Below are 21,817 nucleotides of genomic sequence, written 5' to 3' on the forward strand. Positions count from 1 at the left end.
GGACCTCACTTGACCATCAGGTCAGGAGCAGTTTGGGGCTGGAACGGGGGATACTGGAGTCAAGCTCCCTCTGCCAGGCTAGGTATCAGCTCCGAACAGCTGAAGAAGAGCGAGACTGGCATGGGGTGGTACAAGGATGAACATACAGGGCAGGATAGGGCCTGAGGGTGAAGGGGACAGGTGGGGGGTGGGGGCCGTGGGGCCAGAGTGGCAGGTGGGACCATGCTGAGGGCCCGGCCACACAGTCAGTTCCGGGCATGTCTGCCCTTCCGAGGGGCTTGAGCTGAGGGCGAGGGCAGGGTTCAGGGCTGCTCTGAGCGGAGCAGGCTGGGTACCCAGCTGTCCTGCGAGGACACGCCGCCTCACCCTTGGGCCTTGCCACCAACATTCACATGACCCACGTCTGGCTGCCTGCCTGGCCAGCACCCCTGCCAATCACGCTGACCTTCCTCCCACCAGCACCTGCTGGGAGCTGACAGAGATCTCTATTCCCGGCCAGGCGCCTGCTCAGGTTATATTTAGGCCATTAGGGGGGTGCTGGGCTGCTGACCCCTCCCGGGGCCCAGAGCAGGGGCAGCTGGGCCTGGGCCGTCTGCCCAGAGCAGCCTGGTGGCTTGGGTGGAGCTCTGAGGCACAGGTTGCTGCCCGTGAGCCTCTCCCTAGGCCCCTGCCCCTCTGTCTTAGTTGCTGGTCCGTGGGAGGCACGGGCTCTGGCCATGGCTCACATGGGGACTGACACTGGACCAGTGTCTGAGCTCCTGACCATGGAAGGATGAGAAGGCCGACGGTGCTGGAAACTCCAGGAGCTCAGCCCGGCGGGGGGAAAGGGAGACAGGAGCTCCAGGTTGTGGTCGGTGGAGAGCAGCAGCCTTGTGCTCAGAGACTCAGACATCCATGAGGTCATTCCCTCCTGGGACTTCCCAGGCCCTGCCTGAGGGGATGAGGGGACAAGGGACTTGAGCCCCAGGCCCTTCCTGCCTTCCTGGACCAGAGCCCTCTTCCCTCCCGCTGCCCAGCAGGATATTCCCAGGGAGGAAGTGGCCCCTCAGAGGCCACCCATCCCTCCTGGAGTCTAGGACCTTTTCCTGCCCCACGTGGGCGCCTTGGTCCTGCCCCATTCTGCCAGCCCGGGCCAGACCCAGACTTCCTGCCCCAGCAGTGTGGAGCGGCCGGGATGTCTCAGCCTCCCCCAGCCCTGTAGGCACAGTCCAAACTCGCCAGACTGGAGAACTCAAAAGCCTCTGCCTGGGACCCCAGATCCCTGCCCACAGACCCCGCCTTCAGACACCCCCACGCTGGCATCACCTGCTACCCCACAGCCCATCTCAGTGGGAGAAGGTGACCCCAGGCATTCCGAATCTGTCTCTGGATGCTGATGGCTGCATCACAGCGTCACCATGAGAGGCAGGCCCACCTCGCACCAGTGGGCCCATCTGAAGGGTCTTAGGTAGAAGTCATAGCCCTGTCCCAGGCAGCCTTGTCTCCAGAGAAAGTCCCTCCTTAGCCCAACCCTCGCCTTCCGCCAGGCCCCTCACCCACCAGGTCTTCACACCCCATTCAGTGGGGTTTCCTGCCTCTGCTGACCCCAGATCAGGCATCCCCCTCCACCCTCTGCCCCAGGAAACAAGCAGCTGAGGGACTTGGGGGCCGGGTTGGAGAAGCTGAGGGCAGGGCTGGGGGCTCTGGGGGGAAGTGCAGGGCCCCAGGCCAGCTTGCTCTGAGGTTCAGGAAGTGGGGGTCTTGGAAGCTTCCTTTCAGCCAGACGTGCGTGCTCTCCGTGGGGCCGAGCGGCTGGAGGGTCAGAGGCCTGGTCGCAGCTGCCCCTTCCTCTCCAGCCGGTCACCAGCTGGGTGGGCTATACCACCACAGGCTGGGTAGCAGGGTGTCCCTCGGGCCCACAGGTGGCCGGCAGTAAAGGCCAGAAGGTCTCTGAGCCTGCCGAGGCTGGGGGCATGTCAGCCATGGCCTCCTTGGGGGCTGTGGGTACAGCCCACCCCGACTGGCAAGGTTTGCCATCAGATGGGTGTGGCAGGGCTCAGGAGTGTCCAGCCAGGCTCACCCCAGCCTGGGCCTGTATTCCCTCCAGCCCCAACTTTCCCAATCCTCTGTTTTCCCATCTGTAGAACAGGGTGACAATCTCTGGCCCCAATAGATGGAGGGGCTGGTTAAGGTTGGGGCTGGGCTGACCGGGACAGAGGACCCTGGGGCTGTCTGGAGTGGGACAGTGCTTCCAGGCCCACCGGCCCCTGAGCCTCGAAGCCCCACAAGCTGGCCTTTCATCAAGCCTAAGCCCCCTGCTATGCCTGCCCCCTGTACCCTGAGCCTTTTCTCTCTGGCCAGGTGCCCTCAGCTCAGCCCCTGCTGGGGGCACCGGGCTGTGGAGCCCTCCTGGGCCCATGCACACACTCAGGTGCCAGGAAAGGCTTCAGAGGACCCGCCTGACCAGGTCCAGACACAGAGGCCGAGGAGGGGATTCTTGCCATCTGGCGACAGGTAGGAATCTCAGAGGGTACATGGGGGATCCCACTGTCAGGTACACTGTCACGTTGGCTTAACCCCCACCCATGATGGGGGCCTAGACCACACACAGATGGGAAAATTGAGGCTTGGGAGCACTGACTTGCCCAGGTCTTGGTCCACTTGGGTCTCTGGCCCGGGAGGGTCTCAGGTTGGGACAAGGCCAGCACCACGGCTCACGAGTGTGTGTCTATGCCTGTGTCCAAGGCCTCATTGGGCCCCCCGCCCCTGGCCCACACATGATGGGCGGTCGTCCATCAGCACGGCCAGCCCTTCTGGCCATCCATCACCAGCCAGTGGCCACAGGAGGAATGGCCTGTTTGTTTTGCCAGCTCCGTGTCACTCCCTGGGGCGGGGGCTGGAGGAAATGACCATTTTTTGCCTGGGCGGGCGGATGGACAGGAGAGGTGTGCAGGGCACCAAGGGCAGGGCCAGGCTGGGATGTGACAGGACCCCAGCTGGGCAAGGCCCCTCCTAGATGCCCGAGGCCTTGCCCTGCTCTGTGTCCCAGTCTCCTCTCTGGCATCAGTGTGAGTCGCACTGGCATTTTCCCACAGCAGCTGTCTCCAGCCAGGTCATTCACCTCTGCCCTTGCCACTGGGTGGGGTGGGCTCAGGTATCAGCTGCCACCAGGTGGGAGGTCCCCTTGTCAGAAATCTAAGATGCTTGATGCTGGCTGTCCACAGCGGCTGTGGGGAGTTACCCTGGGGGTGTGTCCAGGCCATACACCAACTGGTGAGGAGGAGAGGGCTGTCAGGAGGTCTAGAAGGACTTGGGCATCTATTTGGAGACAGCCAGCCTCAAGATCAGAACCAGGGGCACTCAGGGCCACATTAAGAAAGACAGCACATGTAGAATGGAGGAGGTGGCACGCCTTACCAAGAGAGCAGTGTCCAGGCCCCAGGGCAATGTCATCAGCGGCTATACCATGACCACTGCCACTTCGTGAAATGTAGAGTTAACAGGTATAATTTACTGACACGGTGCTCAGTGCCCAGTGATCACGATCACTTCTCACAGCAACACCCCTGAGGCTCCTGTGGGCTGACCTGGGACGTGTCTTTCACTGCTGCAGCCTTGGACCTCTGCCCTGACCCCTGATCCATAACACACTCCTCACTGCCCCCAGCCCTGAGCCACCAAGGAGGCCCTGGCTCCCTCCTGGGCCTGCAGACCAGGAAAGTAAGCCCCAAAGTCCAAAGCTTCCAGACCGGGGGGCATTAGGCCCCTGCTCCAGGGCAGGCACCCGCAGAGAACACTCATGCTGAGTGTACAAGGGGCCTCCTCCCCAGGAAGGAAAGCCAGAGCCAAAGCTGGAGTCAGGAAAAGGCCCTTCAGATCAGGGCCTGCGGCTCAGTCCCCTCTCTGGCCCCCGCCATCCCCAGTGCCCTCCCTTCCCCGTGGCCACCCCCTTTGCTTACCTCCCAGGCAGCCCTGACTATTGCATAGCTTTTCATCTAGGAGCAACACTGCTCTTCCAGAACTTTCTGCCCTTAGACCCGGGCTGCTTCCTCTGCCCCGGGACAGCTCTGCAGACATCTGAAAGGTACTGACCCATTCTGCCTCCTCAGACAGAAAGGCATTTCTGTCTGGAATCCCTGAAGTAAGACTCTGGTCAGTTTTAGCAGACGTTAGGAACGGATAAGCCAAAATTCCCTCTAAAGTGAGAGTTACGAATGGTCATCCGGCCTTGAGTGTCTGTGTAGGAGGGAGGGGCGTGCTCAAGGGAATAATGACATCTGAAGCCACGAGAGGGGACTGTCTGGGTGCAAGTTGAAGGGGCTCTGGGAGGGCTGATTCTCGGGGTCCCAGCTTGGGTCCAGCTCATGAGGGCTAGCTTAGCCCCACTGCTGTGCCACCTCCTAGTGAACCTTCCAGGCCACTCACCCACATGGCTTGGTCCTGCTTTACCACTTACCCCCACAGGCTCAAGGAACAGGCAGAAACAGCCAAGCAGAGCAGAGGGCCCGGCAGGTCCCAGGGTGCAGTCCGGAGATGAATTTAGTTTTCGGTCGGGGCAGAACCATGGCAGAGCCAGGAAGGAGGGGACACACGGCCAGGGGCCCAGATGGGAGCCGGGACCCAGGTAGGCAGGCGATTCAGAGAGGGGCCTGCATGGAGTTGGAAGGAGAGCCACATTGGCTTTGTCAGGGGGCTGCCTCAGTTTCTCCAATGGGCACCTCGGCACTCACATCGGCCTCTGGTCCTGGCCAATCCCAGTGAAGCCCGAGAGAGCCAGGAGCTGGCCTACAGCCTGCCTAGCGTGGGACAGCCCCGAGTACATTCAGTCCTGGCCAACACCCTGGAGGGAGGGGTGGGTTGGCTTTGGGGCACCAGGGAAAGCTCGAATCCATCTGTCTGTCTGCCCCCCACAGCTGATGCCAAGTATCCACTCAGCAGGATGGGGCGGCTGGTGCCTCCATGCTGCCCATGCCTCCTCCTGTCCCAGATGCCTGGCAGCCAAGGATAGCTTCAGCCACCCTGTCTTGGCCTCAGTTTCCCCATCTCTGAGAGGCCCCTTGGTGGGTAGAGGAAAAGACCAAGGCATGGTGGGGGTGGGAAGATTCAGCCGGACCCTTCTCTCTGTCCTTCTGGTCTCAGTGTCCGGCTCTGGTGGGAAGCTGGGGGTCCAGACCTGGCCAGGGGCCCCTCCCTCCTCCTCCCGGCACCCCACTGGCATTACCTCAGAGCCAGGGATCGCTTGGTGAGTGAGTGGGAACCCAAGAGGGGGTCTGCAATAGAGGAAAACTGACCCAGTCCCTGTCCCACCCAGTCACTGATGGCTACTTAGACAGCAGGAAGGGCCTGGCTACCCCTACACACAGATGCAGGCCAGGCCCTCTCAGCCATGAAGGCAGAAGAGGCCCAGGGGGAGGGGTGGGTAGAAGAACCGGCCCCAAATCTCGGCCCAGGGACCCATCCAGGGGCTGACCAGAGAGTGGGCCCAGGTCAGGGGCTCCGTGAGGGCCTCAGGGCTGTCAGGCCGTCCCCTCCCGGCAGCTGTCTCAAGCTCCCACCTCCCCCACCCGCCCCCAGGACTCCTATTTCACTGAGGAGATTAAGACCACCTGGCGAGAGCCCCCTCTGGGCCCTCCCTCACCCAGCCCTCCCTCCTAGCCCTGTGGGCCCCTAGAGGTGCTCTCCTGCCTCGTGCTTCTCCACCCCACGTTCCCACACAGCCTCACGGCCCTGCTCCTGAACCTACACAACATCACCACCTGCTCAGATGGCCGCCTGGTCCTCATCCGCCCTGCTCCCCCAGCCCTGCCTGCGCAGCACTGTCACCAGCCGCTGTCCCCACAGTGGGTCCCTGGTCACATCCCACCCTTCCCCTCCAGGCCCAGCAGTCGTCTGGGCAGCAGAATGAACTGGGGCAGCCCCGTGCTCCAGGGACAGTGTCCTGAGGGCTCAGTCGTGGGCCCTGTCCAGCCTACCGTGGGCAGTCAGCAGGGCCTGTTGCCGCTCAGACAGACCGAGGAATCTGAGCTCTGAAAACCACAACTCTTGAGCTCGCCTATTTGTTTGCTTTTGAGAAATTCCAACCTGGTTCAGCAGAGCCTCAGAGAAGGGAAGGGATTTGTCTGGCTGGAGTGGGGTGGGGCCGTGCTCATGGACGTGGGGAAGCAAGGCTGAGTGTGGGACCTGGGCTGGGTGGGGAAGTCAGGCAGAGCATGCGTGCCTGCCTGGGCTTTCTGGGGGCACAGCCAGGAACCCTCCTCCCTAAACCCCAGGCCTGGAGGCCACAGAGGAGCACAGAGGCAACAGCTGCCCACCCATAGTCCTGGGGGACCAGCTAGATTAGGGGGTGCCCAAGGAGGCGTGGGCAACAGCAATGGTAACATCAGCTACGCAGCCATATTCAGAAGCCAACACGAGCTCATTTGATCCACACTGGGGGGCCTCTAGCATTCTCCCCATTTCTTAGACAAAAACACTGAGTCTTGGAGAGGCCGAGCTTGTGTCCTTGGACACAGAGCATTGCAGGGTGAGGCTTGCGCCTGGCCCCAGCTCGTGATGACTGGGCCACACTACCAGCTTTGGTTCTGCCCTGCTCTGAAGGGCCAACGGGACAAGGAGACCTGCCAGAAAGAGTCACATTCTGCTCGGAAAGGTTGTCCCACCTTCTTCCCAGCTGCTCCTTCCCCAGCAAAGCAGGAGGCCGGGCAGGGCTGGAAGACCTGCTGGGGATGCAAGTGCCTCAGGGAGGTCTTGCTGCCTCCTCTGGTCTCCCCAGGCCTCAGTCTCCTATCTGTCCTTGGGGTCCTGGCCCTCAGTGGAGTGGCCCCCCATTCTGGAACCTTGCTCATCAGGCCATCCTGCCTTCACACTGACTGTACCACGACAGAGCATCCCCGCCAGTTGGACAATGTCCCTCAGGCTGAACAGTTTACCTGCCTCCTGCCTGCAGCCCAGATCAGCAGGCTGAGGGGCATTGCAATGTGAGTCAGTGGGCACAGAGACTCCGGGTGCCAGGCCACATCACCTGGGTGTGGTCTTGGGGTAACCATGCTGCAGCCCTGGGGGCTCTGCCAGGAAGCAGAGTGGATGACGAAGGGCACAGCCACAGAGCCAACCCTCTACTGCCCTTGGGCCAGGTTTCCACCCAGTTTCTCCAAATAGTCACACTCGGCTGTCACAGTGAATATGTGGGCAACTTCAATCTATTTGCTAAACTCATCAAGCATTTAACGAAAATTTCAGGACAGATATATTCTGTTATCTTATATGTGCTGCCAAAGCGAGCACAGGTATATTCTGTTATCTTAAATGCACTAAGTCTCTTTAAGGGGAGACACAATAGATCCAATGATTACAGGAGAACACCCTCTCTAGGACCTGTTAACAAAGGTGCTGATGTCACTGGCCTAGCAGTCATTCTCCATCACCTCTGGGCCTGACCCAGATTCTTACTTCTCAGAGCTTCCCAGAGCTCATCTTACCCGCCCAGCCCGATCCAGGGCTGGGCCTGAGCATGGAGTGACCTCCCAGGTGACTCCACCCAGAAGGGTCCCTGTTGAGGGACCCTGTTATGGGAGACTCTTCCTGTACCCAGTGTATCTAGGGCCTCGTCCTGGCCATCAGACCTTCCCCCTTGGGGCAACATCTGAGTGTGTCACCTTCAGAAAATGACCCAACGTGAGTGAAGTGAAACATTTTATTCCTCCTTCCTCATATGGTTCCATAGGCTCCACATGGACCTCATCCAAGTCAAGTAAACATCAGACCACTTGAGTTACTGAAATGAGTGTCACCGGCATTGAAGATCTACCTGCACACGCGTGCATGTCCATGTCAATGTTCTGCATGTACAATATGTGCAATCTGGCCCACGTTGGTGTCTGTATGTGAACAGTGTGTGTGCCTGCTCATGATCACATGTATGTATGGTGTGCTCACATGCATGTGTATAAGCACTCAGCTGTGGATGTGTTCATGTATGTGTGGTGTGTGCATACCCAACACACATTATGCCCGCCCTCACGGGCATGTGTGCAGTGCTGTGGGTTCCATATGGGTGTGTGATGGGTGGATGTTGGTACCCAGCCAGGTTCCCCCACTGGCCGGAGGAACCTGCAGAGAGTGTCTGCAGGTGCCCATTTTCTGGCCACCTACTCTCATCTAACACACCCCAGGGGCTTTGGGGTCTGTCCCTTTTCCTGGAAAGTGTGGTTCCACTTGCCCTGGCCACAGAGTTTGGGAAGCAAGGGGGCTGGTTTCCTCAGCCCCCGAGTAGGCAGCCTAAATCTAGGTCACCTGGTCTCTGAGCCCCACCTCTGCTTGAGAGCAGCTGGGGTGGAGGGACTAGTGTGGCCAGTAGATGGACAGACATATGGACAGCCGGCTCCCCATGTGGCTGGGTCCTCCCGTCAAGTGGGCAGCTAAATCAACAGGCCCAGAAATCAGAGAGGGGCCCAGGGCCTGGCTGTGCACCAGTCTGTCTGTTTGTTTGTTTGTTCTGGAGTTGTGGGAACTTTCAGCCTGCAGGGGGCCCTGGTGCCCAGCAGAGGGGGCAGGCAGGGGTGCTATTACCCAGGCCTAGCTGACATCCCCATCCTGTCTGGCCATCCCTCTCACCATCTCCGCCCCCATCTGTCTTCCTGGGCACTGGGCCCAGAAGACAGCACCCACATAAGGGGCGTGCACGGGGCCCAGGCGACAGCACCCACAGTGCGGGAGGTGGCAGAGAGGAGACTTCCACCCAGCTGTGCACGGCTGTACGAACGCTGGTCCATCCCCTCCCAGCTCTGAGGGGACTGGTGTCACTGGGGTGTGTGCCTCTCTGTCCTGCCTTATCCCACGCCTGTCACTCCCACTCAGTGTCTTAGTTTTCCTCTTTGTTCATCCTACTGTCATTAGTCCCCCAAGGTCCAGGCACTAGCACTCTGAGATGTCCCTGTCCCGGGACCAGATGCAGGTGGTGCTGGGGTCCAGGAAGAGTCTGAGATGATGCCTTGGGAGAAGTGGGGGGGGGTCCAGCTCCACCTCGGCCATCGCTCAGCTCACTCCCACCCCACCCTCTCCAAGCCGGCAGGCTGTTCCTAACTCCTGAATCTTTTCAAGAATTCCACTGGGCTTGTCTGCCCAGCCTCACTTGGGAATCTACTTGGAGTTGAGTCCCCCTCGTGTGGCCCCCACTCATGTGTACACCATTGTGCCTCTGGGACTCCCTTCAGGGCTTTGCCTGCTCTCTGCCACACCCCACAGAGCTTGGGCCCTTCCCCTACCCAACGTTTGTGTAAGGGCCCAACACCAAGGAGGACGCCTGGGGGGGAGGGGAAGAGGGGGCTGGCAGAGACTACTGCTTCAGTAGGGGGGCACCCGAGGGAAGGGCCAGGGGACCGTCAGGGGCCAGCGGAGCCACTGCTCCCCCAAGCGGGGGAGAGAGGGTTGCCTCCTCCACCTCTGCGAGGCGGTGTCACAAGAGCCCACGACCTGTGCAAGGGAGGGTGTGTGAGCAGGAAAACTGCTTCTGCCCCACGCCCCCAGGGTGGCCCCAGTCCTGGCCACGCGGCAAGCTCCCCAGGCCTCCACTGCTGACAAAGCACCCACCGTGTCAGCGCGGCCATGCTTCAAAGGTGCCCGCTGGGCGCTGGAGGAAGCCTCCACTCCCATTCTGGCTTAGATTCTGGCTTAGACGCAGACCCGGCGCTAGCCGCGCCCGCTCCTCCCCCGATGCGCAGAGCCCCAGGGGTCTTCTGAATGCTCTGTGACTGGGGACGGAGGGGAGGGAGGTCTCAGCACAGCGGCCCGAGGATAGGGAGCACGGCGGTCCCTACCCGCCCATCACGCCCACGAGGGCTACTCAGAAAGCCGCGTTCATGGGCAAGCATCGCGGGCCAAGCACCATCGTTGAATGTAGGGACAGCGGGGCCAGGCATTCCTAATCCGAGAGGTGGGGACAGAGCCGGGAAGGGAGGACGAAGCTGCCGAGCCCGCTGCCGAGCCCGGCTCCAGCGAAGGCGACTCCCTTCCTGCCCCCTGCCCCGCTGAGACTGGGGCCCCCAAAGGCCCAGGGCTGCGGGCAGGGGAGGAGCCACTGACAGGGTACAAGCTGCTCTTGGCGCGGGGCCTCCCTGGGAGACCCCTGAGGACGCAGCCCCCGGCTAATCAATCCTGAAACGAATTAATGGGGTCAAGTAAAGCCCAGCCCCCCTCTGTCTGAGCCGTGGGTGACGCAACCTGGTTCTACTCCGCTCCATTCTCTGATTCCTAGGGGAGGGGGGTCCCAGTGCACCACGATCTCACATCCTGTGGGCTGCCTGCACAGATCCATCTGCGCTGCGTTTGCCCCAGATGGCCCGGCACCCGCTGGGGGCGCGGGTGGTGTGCACCTTGTCTGAGGAGCACTTCAGGGCAAGGCGCAGCGGGCTCTGTGCCCGCCAGAGACGCGTAAGGGTGCGCAGGTCCCTCCAAGGCTGGGAACAAAGAGGCCGGAGTGAATTCTGAGCGGTGAACGCGGCGCTGTGGATGTGCGCTTACAATGGACTGAGAGTGAGGAGAGGGGTCCCCGCCAAAAGAATGTGAGGGTGCCCGACTTGGTGCGCTCTGAGGAGGCGGAGCTGGGCGGGCAACGAGTCAGCCATGCAGGGGCCGCCTCCCGCGCGCTGGGGGAGAAAACATCCGAAATAGGGCTGGAAACAGGGCTCGCTTTAGTCGAAACTCCGAAGATGCCGGGGGAAGGCGGCACTGAGTGAGCCGAGGCGCAAGGCTCCCGGGACAGTGCCGGGGCCCCACGTGGGACCCCCTGCGCAGGGAGAAGCCACGGCCGCGGTCCTGTCCCGGCCAAGGAGGGGCCACGGCCTCAGCCCCCGCCCGCCCCTGCCGCCTCCTGCCCTCCGCCAGACTGCTGGTTCCCACTCCGTACTGCCGGCAGCCAGCCAAGCCTGAGCCTCGGTTTTATGGCCTGTAAAATGGTCTCATAGCACCTACCTCGCAGCCAGCCAGCCCGGCGCGGCGAAATGCGGGTCTGGTCTTCACTCTTCGTCCCAGGCGGAGGGACGCGCCGCGAAGTCCAGGCCGCAGCCGCGCGCCGCGCTCTAAGCCGGCTGACCCCGAGCAGCTCAGGACCCCCTGCCTCGATTTGCCCTCCTGGTCCGCGCAGCCAGGCCTCCTACCTCGCCGCAATGGAGGCGCGGCCGGCAGGGGGAGCGAGGCGGAAGGGAGCCGCGGCCCGTCCAGGTGAGGGATGAAGCCTTCCCGCAGGCAGCGGCACGGCGTGCGCGCGGGACGGGGTGTGCGGGGCGCCGGGCCACCCGCGGGCGCGTCCCCTTTGGGCTGCGGCCTGTACTAGAGGAGGGGTGGGCGGCGCGAACGGCTAGGAGCTGGGGCGGGTTGCCGGGCGGGGGAGCGTGGCGGAGCGGGAGGGCGGTGCGGCCCAGGAGGGACCTACGGGAGATCGGAGGAGCGCAGCCCCGGTGGGCGGTGGAGGCAGCGGCTCTGCCGCGGGCTGGAGGCTCGGGCGGCCTCGCGCCTCCGGCCTCTTTGGGCTCCTCCAGGTCGAGGGCTCCAGGAGGGCCCACGCATGGAGCTGCGGGGTCCGGGGTTATGCAGTCGCGCGGGGTCAGAATCGGCTGCGCGTGGAGCGAGGCGCTCAGCAAACCGAGCGGCCCGGGTGGGGCCCCTCACACCTACCCAGCACCCTGTCGTGGACCACGAAGAATTTTCTCTGCTCTGAAGCTTTTGACAAAACAGCCGGCCCCTGGCAGGTCCCAGTTTGAGCAGGAAGGGGTTAATGAGGGCTGGGAGGACCCCCTCTCCCCTCCACCACCTCTGCCCTGGAGGGTCAGGGACCTCAGGATGGCGCCCCAGGAGGCTGACCCAGAGTCTCCAGGAAGACCCAGGGTTTTTCACTTTCACTTCTCAGTATTGGTGTCACCCTGGGACTCATTGGCCGCTGCCTTCAGGTGTTCACCCAGATACACAGGGAAGGCTCCCCCAGGTTCGGAGGACACCACCACGGCCACCCCGTGTGCTGGGACAAAGTGCATCCCGGACAACTCACAACCACAGGCAGGAGCCCACCCACCCCATTGAGCCCCCACATGGGGACCCACACATAAACTGTGGGTGGGTATAGCTACCAGCAAAAGGTCCCCCCTGGTGACACGGTGACATGGCCCTGCACATCTCCGGGTGTGAACCGACAGCACTGGGCACAGCTCCTGCAACACTACTCGACCTGCCTCCACTGGTGTCCCCTCCCAGCTGGGCTCTCCCCTCCTGTTCTGGAGGCAGGGTGCTGGCCCTGCTCATCAGGAGGGATAGGGGAGCCTGGCTAGTCCCATATCACACTCCTCCTTGGACCTGGCCCTAGGTCCCACAGGTCGCTGTCACTGTCACAGCCCTGAACGACCACTCAGGGCTGGGGACATGCCCTGCTAACAGCTTCCCTTCACTTCCACAGCCCACAAAGCCTGAGGGGGGGGGTTCGAGGGGCTCGCTGTGCATGAGTTCACACACAGCACACCCCAGTCACACAGCACGACCCACATGCTTACCCACTGGTCTCACACTCTTTCCTGGACCTCAGGCCCCAAAGTCAGTCGCTTCCCACGGGAGCCTAATCCCTGGTCCCCAGTTTCCTGGGCCTTCCCTGCCTCCCAGGCAGCAACGCCTGCAGCCTAGGGTCTGAGGCCCTGGGATTGTAAAAACCCTGAGAGAGACTGCCTGCCCCCTACCCCCATCCAGACAAGCACGGGCACATGATGTGGTTGCAGGCGGAGAGGCCTTGGAAAGGAGGCCCTGACTGCCAGAGCCTTCGTGCAGGACCAAGAGGCTCCTGGGAGGCACGGAGGCTTGCTAGGGAGACACTGGACTGGAAGGCCATGGTAGCAGTAGGTAGGAGAAGGCACAAGCTAAGCCAGGCCTTTTCATCCCAGATGCCCGTGCCTAAGGGCCCTGAGGCCTCAGGCAGGCCCTGCCTCACGGTGTTGGTCCTAAGTGCCCCAGGCGGGGCAGGCTGACTGTGGAGTGGGATGCAGCGAGGGGCAGCACGCCACCGAACTGGGAGGCCTGAACTCCCTACGTGTCCTCAGCTCCCTTGGCCAGTCCAGGCTCCGCCCCCGGCCCTCCCTGCGCCTGGCCGTGCGCAGGGAGGTCAGAGGAGCGGGCACTGCCCACCCTCCGGATGTATAAGCGTCCTGGCCAGAGGCAGGCGGTGTACGCGGGTTGCGCATGACGCTGGGACTCCCGGGCTGCGCAGCCTGGGCGGTGTCCCTCTACTTGGGGTCCCCAGCCACAACAGTGAGCCAATCGAAGGGGGCCAGGGGCATTTGCTGGCCTGGGTACTGTCCTGCTTCGCAGAGGCCGTGCTGGAGCCCGAACTGCCCTCTCCTCACCCAGGTGCAGGGGCAGCCAGGGAGGAGGAGGCAGGAGGGGCTGAGGGCAGGGGCAGGGGCTGGGCTGGGCCCAGGCGGCCCCTGGTGTTTCCTCCGTGCTCCACTGCCTTGGGCTGGGGCTGAGTGCTCTTGGTATAATCACCTTCCCCCTGGGGCTGTAGAGGCTGCCGGAGAGAACCCTGGCCTCAGTGGGAGCAGTGGGATGTGCGAGGGGCCCTGGTCATGGAGGTCCCTGGGAGCAGAGGCGAGGGGCGAGGAACTTGAAAAGCAGAAGGGCCCTGTGCTCTCAGGGCGCTCCGCCCGGCTGGGCCCCTTGGCTGCCACTGGTCGGGAGTGGGGGGCCGTGACGCCATAATCCCCTGGGTCTGGGCTAACGGCTGTGAGTGGCACCGCAGGCTCCCGCCCCCGGTTCCCGTGGGCTGGGCCGGCCTCGGTGCGGCTGGGTGCACGCAGTCAGAGGCGGCGCCGGCCAGGCCGCCGGGCGCCTATGGACGCGCGGAGCCCGCTGTCTCCCCGGGCCAGCGCGTTCAGCATCGCCTCTCTGGTTGCAGCAGAGGCCGCAGAGCGTACCGCTCGCCTGGGCCCCGGGTCCTCCAACCGGGCGAAGCTTCACCGGCTGCTGGAATCCCCGGCCGGGATGCACTTCAGCACCGTCACCAGGGACATGGAAGGTGAGCCTTCCCGCAGCGTCTACACCGACCGCCCTCCAGATCCTCTGCCACTGCTGCCCCAAAGAGGGTTGGCCGGGCCGGGGCACGGAGTGGGTGTGAGGGGAGCTCTGTCAGGGTGGGCTCCAGGCTTCCAGCTTCAACTCTGGGGCAGAGAAAGGGCAGGCATCCTGCCCAAAGCCTGTGCACCCTGCAGCCTGGGGACCCAGCTACAGAGACCTGCACAAAGCTAGACACAGGCCCAGAAGAGGTGAGTGGAGGCGGGGAAGGACAGGACAGGAGGACCAGAGAAGGGGGCAGAGGCAGGAGCCCTGAGCCAGCAGAGGTGGGATGAAAGCGCAAGGAACAAGGGAAAAGGAGAAAGAGGAAGAGGTGAGGCAGCCAGGAGGAGAAGAAATTGAGAAAAGAAGAGAAAATACAGAAAACCCGAAAGGAGGGTAGGGAAAAAGAGAAAGAAGAAAAAGAAATAGAGGGCAAGAACAAAAAGAAGGAAGTGAAGGAAGTTTTCAGAAAGTCGTTTAAAAAGAAAAAGTTAGAGAAAAACTTGTTTTAATTTTGTTTAAAAAAAGAGAACAAATAATGAATAACAAAGAAAGATATACAGAAACAAGAAGGAAAAGGCAGACTGAAAAGAAAGAGTGATGAAAAATAAAGTGGAAAGAAAAGACATAACAGGAAAAAGAGGAAGAGGCAGAAAAGCAAACAGAAATAAAGAGAAACGAAAGAGATAGTGGAAGAAGGAAAGACGAATAGGAGGGAAATTTTAAATGATCAAGACAAAGGTAAAAAAAATAAATAAACTGGAAAGAGCCTGGACAGAGAAGGGAGAAGTGCAACACGGGAGGGCGGCAGAGCGAGGGGCGGCGGACGGCCGGCGCTCTGGGGAGCCGGTCCGGGCGGTCGGGGGGGCCCGGGCCGAGCAGCCACGGCGGGCGGGCTGGGGGCCGGGGAGGGGGAAGGGGCGGAGGAGGGGCGCGGGAAGGGGAGGGGAAGGAGGCATTGTCTCGGCAGGGGGGGGGGGGGAGCGCGGGGCGGGGCGGGGCGGGGCGCCTCTTCGGGGCCGGCCCGCGGTGTGGGGCGGCGCGGCCCCGGGCGCGGCGCGGCGCCCGCCACTCGGCCCGGGGCGCGGGGTAGCGCTCACCTCGGCGGCGGGGCGGCGGCGGCGGCCCGCGGGTCATGATCTCCGCCGTGTCCAGCCCGTGGCTCACGCAGCTCTCGCACTTCTGCGACGTTGCAGCCTTCACGGCCAGCAGCCTGAGCAGCCTGGGGGCCGCCGGGGGCTTCCCGGGCGCCGCGTCGCCGGGCGCGGACCCTTACGGCCCGCGCGAGCCGCCACCGCCGCGCTACGACCCGTGCGCCGCCGCCGCCCCGGGCGCCCCTGGCCCGCCGCCGCCGCACGCCTACCCGTTCGCGCCGGCCGCCGGGGCCGCCACCAGTGCCGCTGCCGAGCCCGAGGGCCCTGGGGCCAATTGCGCGGCCGCCGCCAAGGCGCCGGTAAAGAAGAACGCGAAGGTGGCCAGCGTGAGCGTGCAGCTTGAGATGAAGGCTCTGTGGGACGAATTCAATCAGCTGGGCACCGAGATGATCGTCACCAAGGCTGGCAGGTCAGGGCGCCCTTCTCCCCGCTGCGACCCTCCCCACGTGGCGCCGGTCTCGGGCAGCGGGCTTTGGCCCGATCCACGCGAGCGAGACTGAGAAGCGGGGTGGGGGGCGCGGCCTGGCCACCTGCGGGTCCCTCTCTGCGCGGGCCAGCTCCTTCGCTCTCCGAGACCCGGCTCTAGCGACAACCGCCTGGCGCGCCGGGCCGGAGGGTACTGCTCGGGAGGCCAGGAAGGCGGCGGAGAGAAACCCTGCGGACCTGCCGCCCGACCAGCAGCCCCAGGACCTGGCACCGCCAGAAACGGACCGGCTCAGAGCACACCGAGCTTGGGGGGAAGGCAGCCGCCTGTGAGGGGCCTTGCCACCAGCCGGCTCCGGCTCCGGCGGATCCCACCTCAAAGGAAACTCGGTCTTTGGTTCTTTAGTTCAGTCTATCCCGGCCAAAGAGGAGCAGCTGGGCAATTGTCGGGAACATTTTAGGGGAGAATTAAGACTCTAAAACAGTGTGTTCTGTTCCGTGGAGATTGCTACCCAGTTGTCTTAGGCCTAAATTCCGGGTGATTGTGGGGCCTGGCTCTGCCGCTGGGGCCCGCGTCTTCCAATTGGCCTGTATTTGTTGTAAGGGCCCAGAGAGAAGAAGGGGAACAAGTTTTTCGATGCAACGGATTTGACCAACAGACAAAGGCGAGTGCCGGGCTGTGTCTAATGTACACACAGAGACACCAGCTCTGAGTCCGCCTGGCCAAAGGGAGCTCAGGGCCTGTTTGCAGAGCCTTCTGGTGGTTTCTGTTTCCTTGCTGAGGCCGTCCTCCCTGGAAAGCCTGGGGCCCTTGCTCCGCTCCAGCTCAGTGAGTCTTCTCCAGACTCTCCTTGCTGTCCTGGGCACCCCCCTCCCCCAGGACTGTGCCCCAGCCTCTGGTCCAGGCCAGCCCAGCAAGGGTCTTGGCACCAGCTAGGCTTCACCCCAGGAGTCAGCATTCACCCTCCAGCCTGCAGAGGTGGGGTGGTGGTGGTGGTGGTGGCAGGCCAGCCCAGGAGGGCCAGCTCAGTGTCATCTGTTTTCTGCCCACCGCCTGCAGGGAGTGAGGGGAAGCCGTAGGAAGGCCTGGGGGCTAGGCCTAGTGCTGTGCTCCAGGGCCCCACGGCTGGCAGGGCCGGCCCACAGCCAGCGGCCCATCCTGGAGTAGGTGGCATAATGCCCTCTCAAGAGCCTGATCTGGTCATCAAGTTGGAGCCCTGGGGGAGGGAGAGTTAGAGACCATGAGGGCACAAGCCAAGTCTGCCCTGAGTAGCTGTGCCTGAGGGTTATGGTGGCAGTTGGGGGAGTGGGAACTTTCATGTGTCCCCAAGGAAGGTAGGGAGACTCCAGCACGGGGCAGGAGGCAGGGCCTGAGGGATGGGTCACGGTGGAGGCTGTGGGCTCCAAGGCCTAGGCCTTACTGCGGGATTGGGAACAGCCTAGGCCCAGTCGAAAGGGCAACCAGGACTCCTTGGAATCTCACAGAATACCCCGGTTTCACTTTGTTTGAGCCGGGAGCTTAGATAGAGCTGGGGTGGCTCTGTTGAGGGCTGGGACTGGATCATGTGGCTGGGGTGTTGCCAGCGGAGGCTAGCTCGGCAATTGCTAGGCTGGGTCCACACAGGCAAGGGTGACAGAAGCGATTGGCCAAGGCTCGGGCGTGGAGGTTCAGCTCCAGCGGTGAGCTAGCCATGTTCACGTTTTAAAAACGGGGCAGGGGGCTGCCTGCCGCTCCTCTTACCCTCGCTGGGCAGGGGCCTGGTCGGGTTAGAGCAGCTGAGTGAGGGGAGATGAGATGGAGGGACCAGGCCCCCAAACCACACTCGGCAGTCGCGGGGAGGCAGTCCTTCCCTGGCTGGTTAAGGTGGAGCGACCCTGCCCTTCTCCATCTAAGGTGACCTGCCTCCTTGCCGTCCTGTTCCCAGGCGCATGTTCCCCACCTTCCAAGTGAAGCTCTTCGGCATGGACCCCATGGCTGACTACATGCTCCTCATGGACTTTGTGCCCGTGGACGACAAGCGCTACCGGTGAGCGCCCAGCAGGACCCGGGAGGGTGCCCTGGGAAGCCAGGGTCCCTGCCTTGGGCACAGCCCACGACATTGGTAATTCGGTGGCCAGAGGCATCTGTGCCAGCTTCCCCACCAGCTTTTGTGTCCTGTTCCCTTCCCACTCTGTCGGACCCCAGACTCTCAAACATCCTGCTCCCAGAGGCTCTCCAGAACTCCACGTAGGAGGTCACACAGGCTGGTCACCTCCCCACCAGCTTTAGGCCCAAGGCAGCGCCCATGCGGGAGAGACCCCAGCACACAGCCCCCCTTCTTCCTGTCTCCTCCCAGGAGATGAACACCTTGTCCCCTTCCCCCACCCCCAGGGAATGCTGCCCCCCCCCCCCCCCGCCCCAGCAGGGCAGGAAAGGTGGGGTGACCGGGAGAGATTATGCAGGGCGGGCCTTAGTTGCCCGGACAATTAACAGCAATTAATAAAGAGAACATGGTTTGCCCTGTGCCCCAGGCAGCCTTAGTGGCCAAATTCAGGCGTCCGCTGAGCAGGCGACACTGGAGGCCAGCAGGGAAGCCCAAAACAGGCAGACCCGCGTGCAGCGAAATGTGGCACCACCGGGAGCTCAGCCTCCCTCCTCTCTCCTCTCCCCCCTCCTCGGTGCGGACTCCTGCTGTCTTGTGTTTTGGGACTGGAGGGAGTTTTCTGTTTTCTCTACAATTCCCCTCGGAAGAGCTCCCAGCCTGTGTGGCAGCCGAAGCTTCACCGATGGGGAAACTCATCAGAGGCACTTTCGGGGTTCACACAGCAAGGCCCTCTCAGTTCGTCCCCACATGACGTGACCCATGCTCTGGTGCTGTCCCAGGTACGCCTTCCACAGCTCCTCCTGGCTGGTGGCCGGGAAGGCAGACCCTGCCACTCCAGGCCGAGTGCACTACCACCCCGACTCGCCTGCCAAGGGTGCACAGTGGATGAAGCAAATTGTGTCCTTTGACAAGCTCAAACTGACCAACAACCTGCTGGACGACAACGGCCACGTGAGCGATCCCCTTCCCCAGGCTACCACGGGTCCCCACCCCTGCAGGCCCTCCGTCCGCGGTCCCTGCACACCAGAGGCAGAGCTTGGGCAGTTTGGGGTGTGGATGAGGGACAGGCTGCGGAGAGCAGCCCTTCTGGTCAGGGGCTCACAGGGTCTGGTGGACCTCAGGCCTGGGAGAGGGTTCCTCATCTTTTGTTGGAGATTTTTAACTGGAAAGGATGGTGCCGGGTGTGGGGGTAGGTGCAGGATGCTCTTTGGAATCCAGGCTGGCGATGAGTCGCAGTAGTTCTTGAGGACATAAGGAAAGAGAATGTAAGCCTCGATCTTTTGCCACTCGGAGGAGCGTTTTTCCTGGTCGCCCCCGTCGGTCACAGTGTCCACTTGGGTCCCCCTGGCCAGGCCTCATTTGGGGAGATAAGGGTTTTGCCCGAGTTCTCTGGGACGTTTGCTGCCTATTGAGATCCTGGCCTTTTTCCTAGCTCCTGCCTCGCCACCTTGTCTTCCAGATTATTCTCAACTCCATGCACAGATACCAGCCCCGCTTCCACGTGGTCTACGTGGACCCTCGCAAAGATAGTGAGAAATATGCCGAGGAGAACTTCAAAACCTTTGTGTTCGAGGAGACGCGCTTCACTGCCGTCACTGCCTACCAGAACCACAGGGTGAGTGAGGCCCGCGGACTGCACCTTCAGCACTTCTGGGATGGGGTGAAATTTTCAGCCCCTGCCTGGGGAACTGAAGGTTTGGACCTGCAAATTAGGGCCCCCCCCCCCCCGTGGAAAAAACCCAGACTGCAGCCCCACCCCCAAGGGCCTCAAGCCGCCCCCTCCCCTCTGCTGCAGCACGTCCCAGCCTCCTATCAGGTTGACCTTTCAAGCAGCAACTGTCAATGTGGCCTGAAAGTTTGTTTTCCAAACCATTCCGGAAACTCCCCATCAGGGGCCAGATCTGAGGTTTACCCAGATTCCTAGGGCGTCCCTTCGCTCTTCTCCCCTGCGGGGTGGGGGTGGAGGTGACCACATTCCCATCTCAGCCAGGGGTGTAGGGTCTCCATCCCAACCACTTGGGGTCCCCAAAGGGGTTCCTTCCCAAGAAGGGAGGCTCCGCAGACATCCAGCCGCAGGAGAGAGGCACAACCTCCGTGGGGGAGGGGCGGCTGTGGACCGGTTCAGTCCGCGGAGAGGAGAGGAGCCCTTCCCGGAGCAGCCCCCTCTCAATGCTCCCCAACACTCCCCAAGTCTCCGCGGAGGTCCAACAGCCCCCTGCGCAGGGCTCCAGCGCTTGCTCAGTGCGTGCCCTCTTCCCCGCAGATCACGCAGCTCAAGATCGCCAGCAACCCTTTCGCCAAAGGCTTCCGAGACTGCGACCCCGAAGACTGGTGAGTGTCCTGAGGAGACAGCGAGCGCCACCGGGCGCCTGCACGGGGCATCCCCCGACCCACCGCCCGCCTCCCTCCCACAGGCCCCGTAACCACCGGCCCGGCGCGCTGCCGCTCATGACCGCCTTTGCGCGCTCGCGGAACCCGGTGGCCTCCCCCGGGCAGCCCAACGGCGCGGAGAAAGGTAGGGCCGGGGTCGTGGGATCCGGGCCGCGGCTCCGCGCGCGCTCCGCCCCCGGGAGGCGGCTGTGCCCGGCCTTGCCTGCGCCTCAGGGGCGCTCGCGGCCTTCCCGCCGCTTGCACAACGGCCGTGGCGGCGGGCAAGCGCGCACTCGCCCGCCCGGCCCGACGGCTGAGCCTCGCCCTGCCGCCCGCGGAGGGGCGCGGGTTCCTGGGGAGGGCCGGGGTCTCGGGCTGGTTCGGAGAGAAGGGGGGGTGGCCTAGCGCCTCATCCTGCCGGCGGGACTCTCGCGGGTCCCCTCTGCCCCCCACGCTCACCCGTCGGCCCTTCTCGCAGACGCGGCCGAAGCCCGGCGAGAATTCGAGCGCGATGCGGGCGGGCCGGCCGTGCTCGGGGACCCGGCGCCCCCGCCGCCGCTGCTGGCGCGCGTGCTGAGCCCCGCGTTGCCCGGGGCTGGCGGCGCCGGTGGTCTCGTTCCGCTGCCCGGCGCGCCCGGAGGCCGGCCCAGCCCCCCGCACCCCGAGCTGCGCCTGGAGGCGCCCGGCGCATCGGAGCCGCTGCACCACCACCCCTACAAGTACCCGGCTGCCGCCTATGACCACTACCTCGGGGCCAAGAGCCGGCCGGCGCCCTACCCGCTGCCTGGCCTGCGCGGCCACGGCTACCACGCGCACGCACACTCGCACCACCACCCGGTGAGCCCGGCGGCCGCCGCCGCCGCCGCCGCTGCTGCCGCCGCCGCCGCAGCCAACATGTACTCGGCAGGGGCCGCGCCGCCTGGCTCCTACGACTACTGCCCCAGATAACGCGGCCGTCCCCCCGCGGGCCCGGGCAGCCCTGAGGCCGGCAGGGAACGCGCCCCAGCCCCGGGCCTCCGCGGGTCCCCCCTTCTCCAGCCTCGCAGCCACGGGGTCCTCTGCCCTCCGCCCAAGCGCTGTCGGAAGACCTGGTTCTCCAGCCCGGGCGCCACCTCGGCCCCCCTCCTCCCCAGCCCGGAGGGCCACGGGCCGCGCCGCCAGTGCCAAAGCGCCCGGTCAGCGCGGAAGGAAGTGATATTTATTGTTCTCCGCGAGACCGCGTCGCCCCCGGCCCGGCCAGCAGTTGCAGTGTAGACGACCCGGGAGCCCTGTCTGCAGGCGGTGTAGATACGTGTAGATATTTGTAGATACTGTAGATATCGCGCCTTCAGCGACTTGATAAACGGTTTCGCCTCTTTTGGAAGCTGCCTGCGTGTCCATTTATTTGAGAACAGCTAGATCGCGCGGGGGATCTCAGGGACAGCCAATCCGTTGGACTCGGGGACTTGAGGTTCTGCCCAGCTCTAGTCCCTGAAGGCCGCAGGTCGGGCGTTGGGCGGAGCCGGGGGTCCCTGCCGTGCCCTTTGAGCCCCTTTCTAGAGCCTCTTCCCAGCCACGCCTCTCTCCGTCCTCTCCCCGCCCCCTTGGCGTCAGGCCGGGTCAGATTTGCTCTTACTGCCCCCTCCCGGCCTTTCCCGACCCTGCCCGCACGCCCCTTTCCCACTCGGACCTGGCAGCTTCACCCCCAGGGTGTGGGTACCCGGGCTCCGCCCAGCCCCAGGT

General features: G+C 63.3%; 1 protein-coding gene across 3 annotated transcripts; it reads left to right on the plus strand.

Annotated features, from left to right (window-relative positions):
• Positions 1-11,152: 11,152 nt before the first annotated feature.
• TBX1 (T-box transcription factor 1) lies at positions 11,153-21,456 on the plus strand (the record flags this gene model as incomplete). 3 transcript variants are annotated; one of them, XM_080649793.1, is made up of 8 exons in its annotated part: positions 13,978-14,026; positions 15,261-15,627; positions 17,567-17,668; positions 18,505-18,676; positions 19,185-19,340; positions 19,989-20,056; positions 20,140-20,240; positions 20,574-21,456. In XM_080649793.1, 8 exons carry the CDS (start codon positions 13,993-13,995, stop codon positions 21,041-21,043), a joined length of 1,470 nt encoding a protein of 489 aa, XP_080505919.1. In that variant the 3' UTR covers positions 21,044-21,456. The 3 variants fall into 3 exon arrangements, with proteins under 3 accessions (XP_080505921.1, XP_080505919.1, XP_080505920.1); XM_080649795.1 differs by lacking the exons at positions 13,978-14,026; positions 15,261-15,627 and adding an exon at positions 11,153-11,196; XM_080649794.1 differs by lacking the exon at positions 13,978-14,026 and having other exon boundaries at positions 15,200-15,627.
• Positions 21,457-21,817: the final 361 nt, after the last annotated feature.

This window comes from Plecotus auritus (assembly GCF_963455305.1).
Source record: "Plecotus auritus genome assembly, chromosome: 13".
Lineage (NCBI taxonomy): Eukaryota > Metazoa > Chordata > Mammalia > Chiroptera > Vespertilionidae > Plecotus > Plecotus auritus.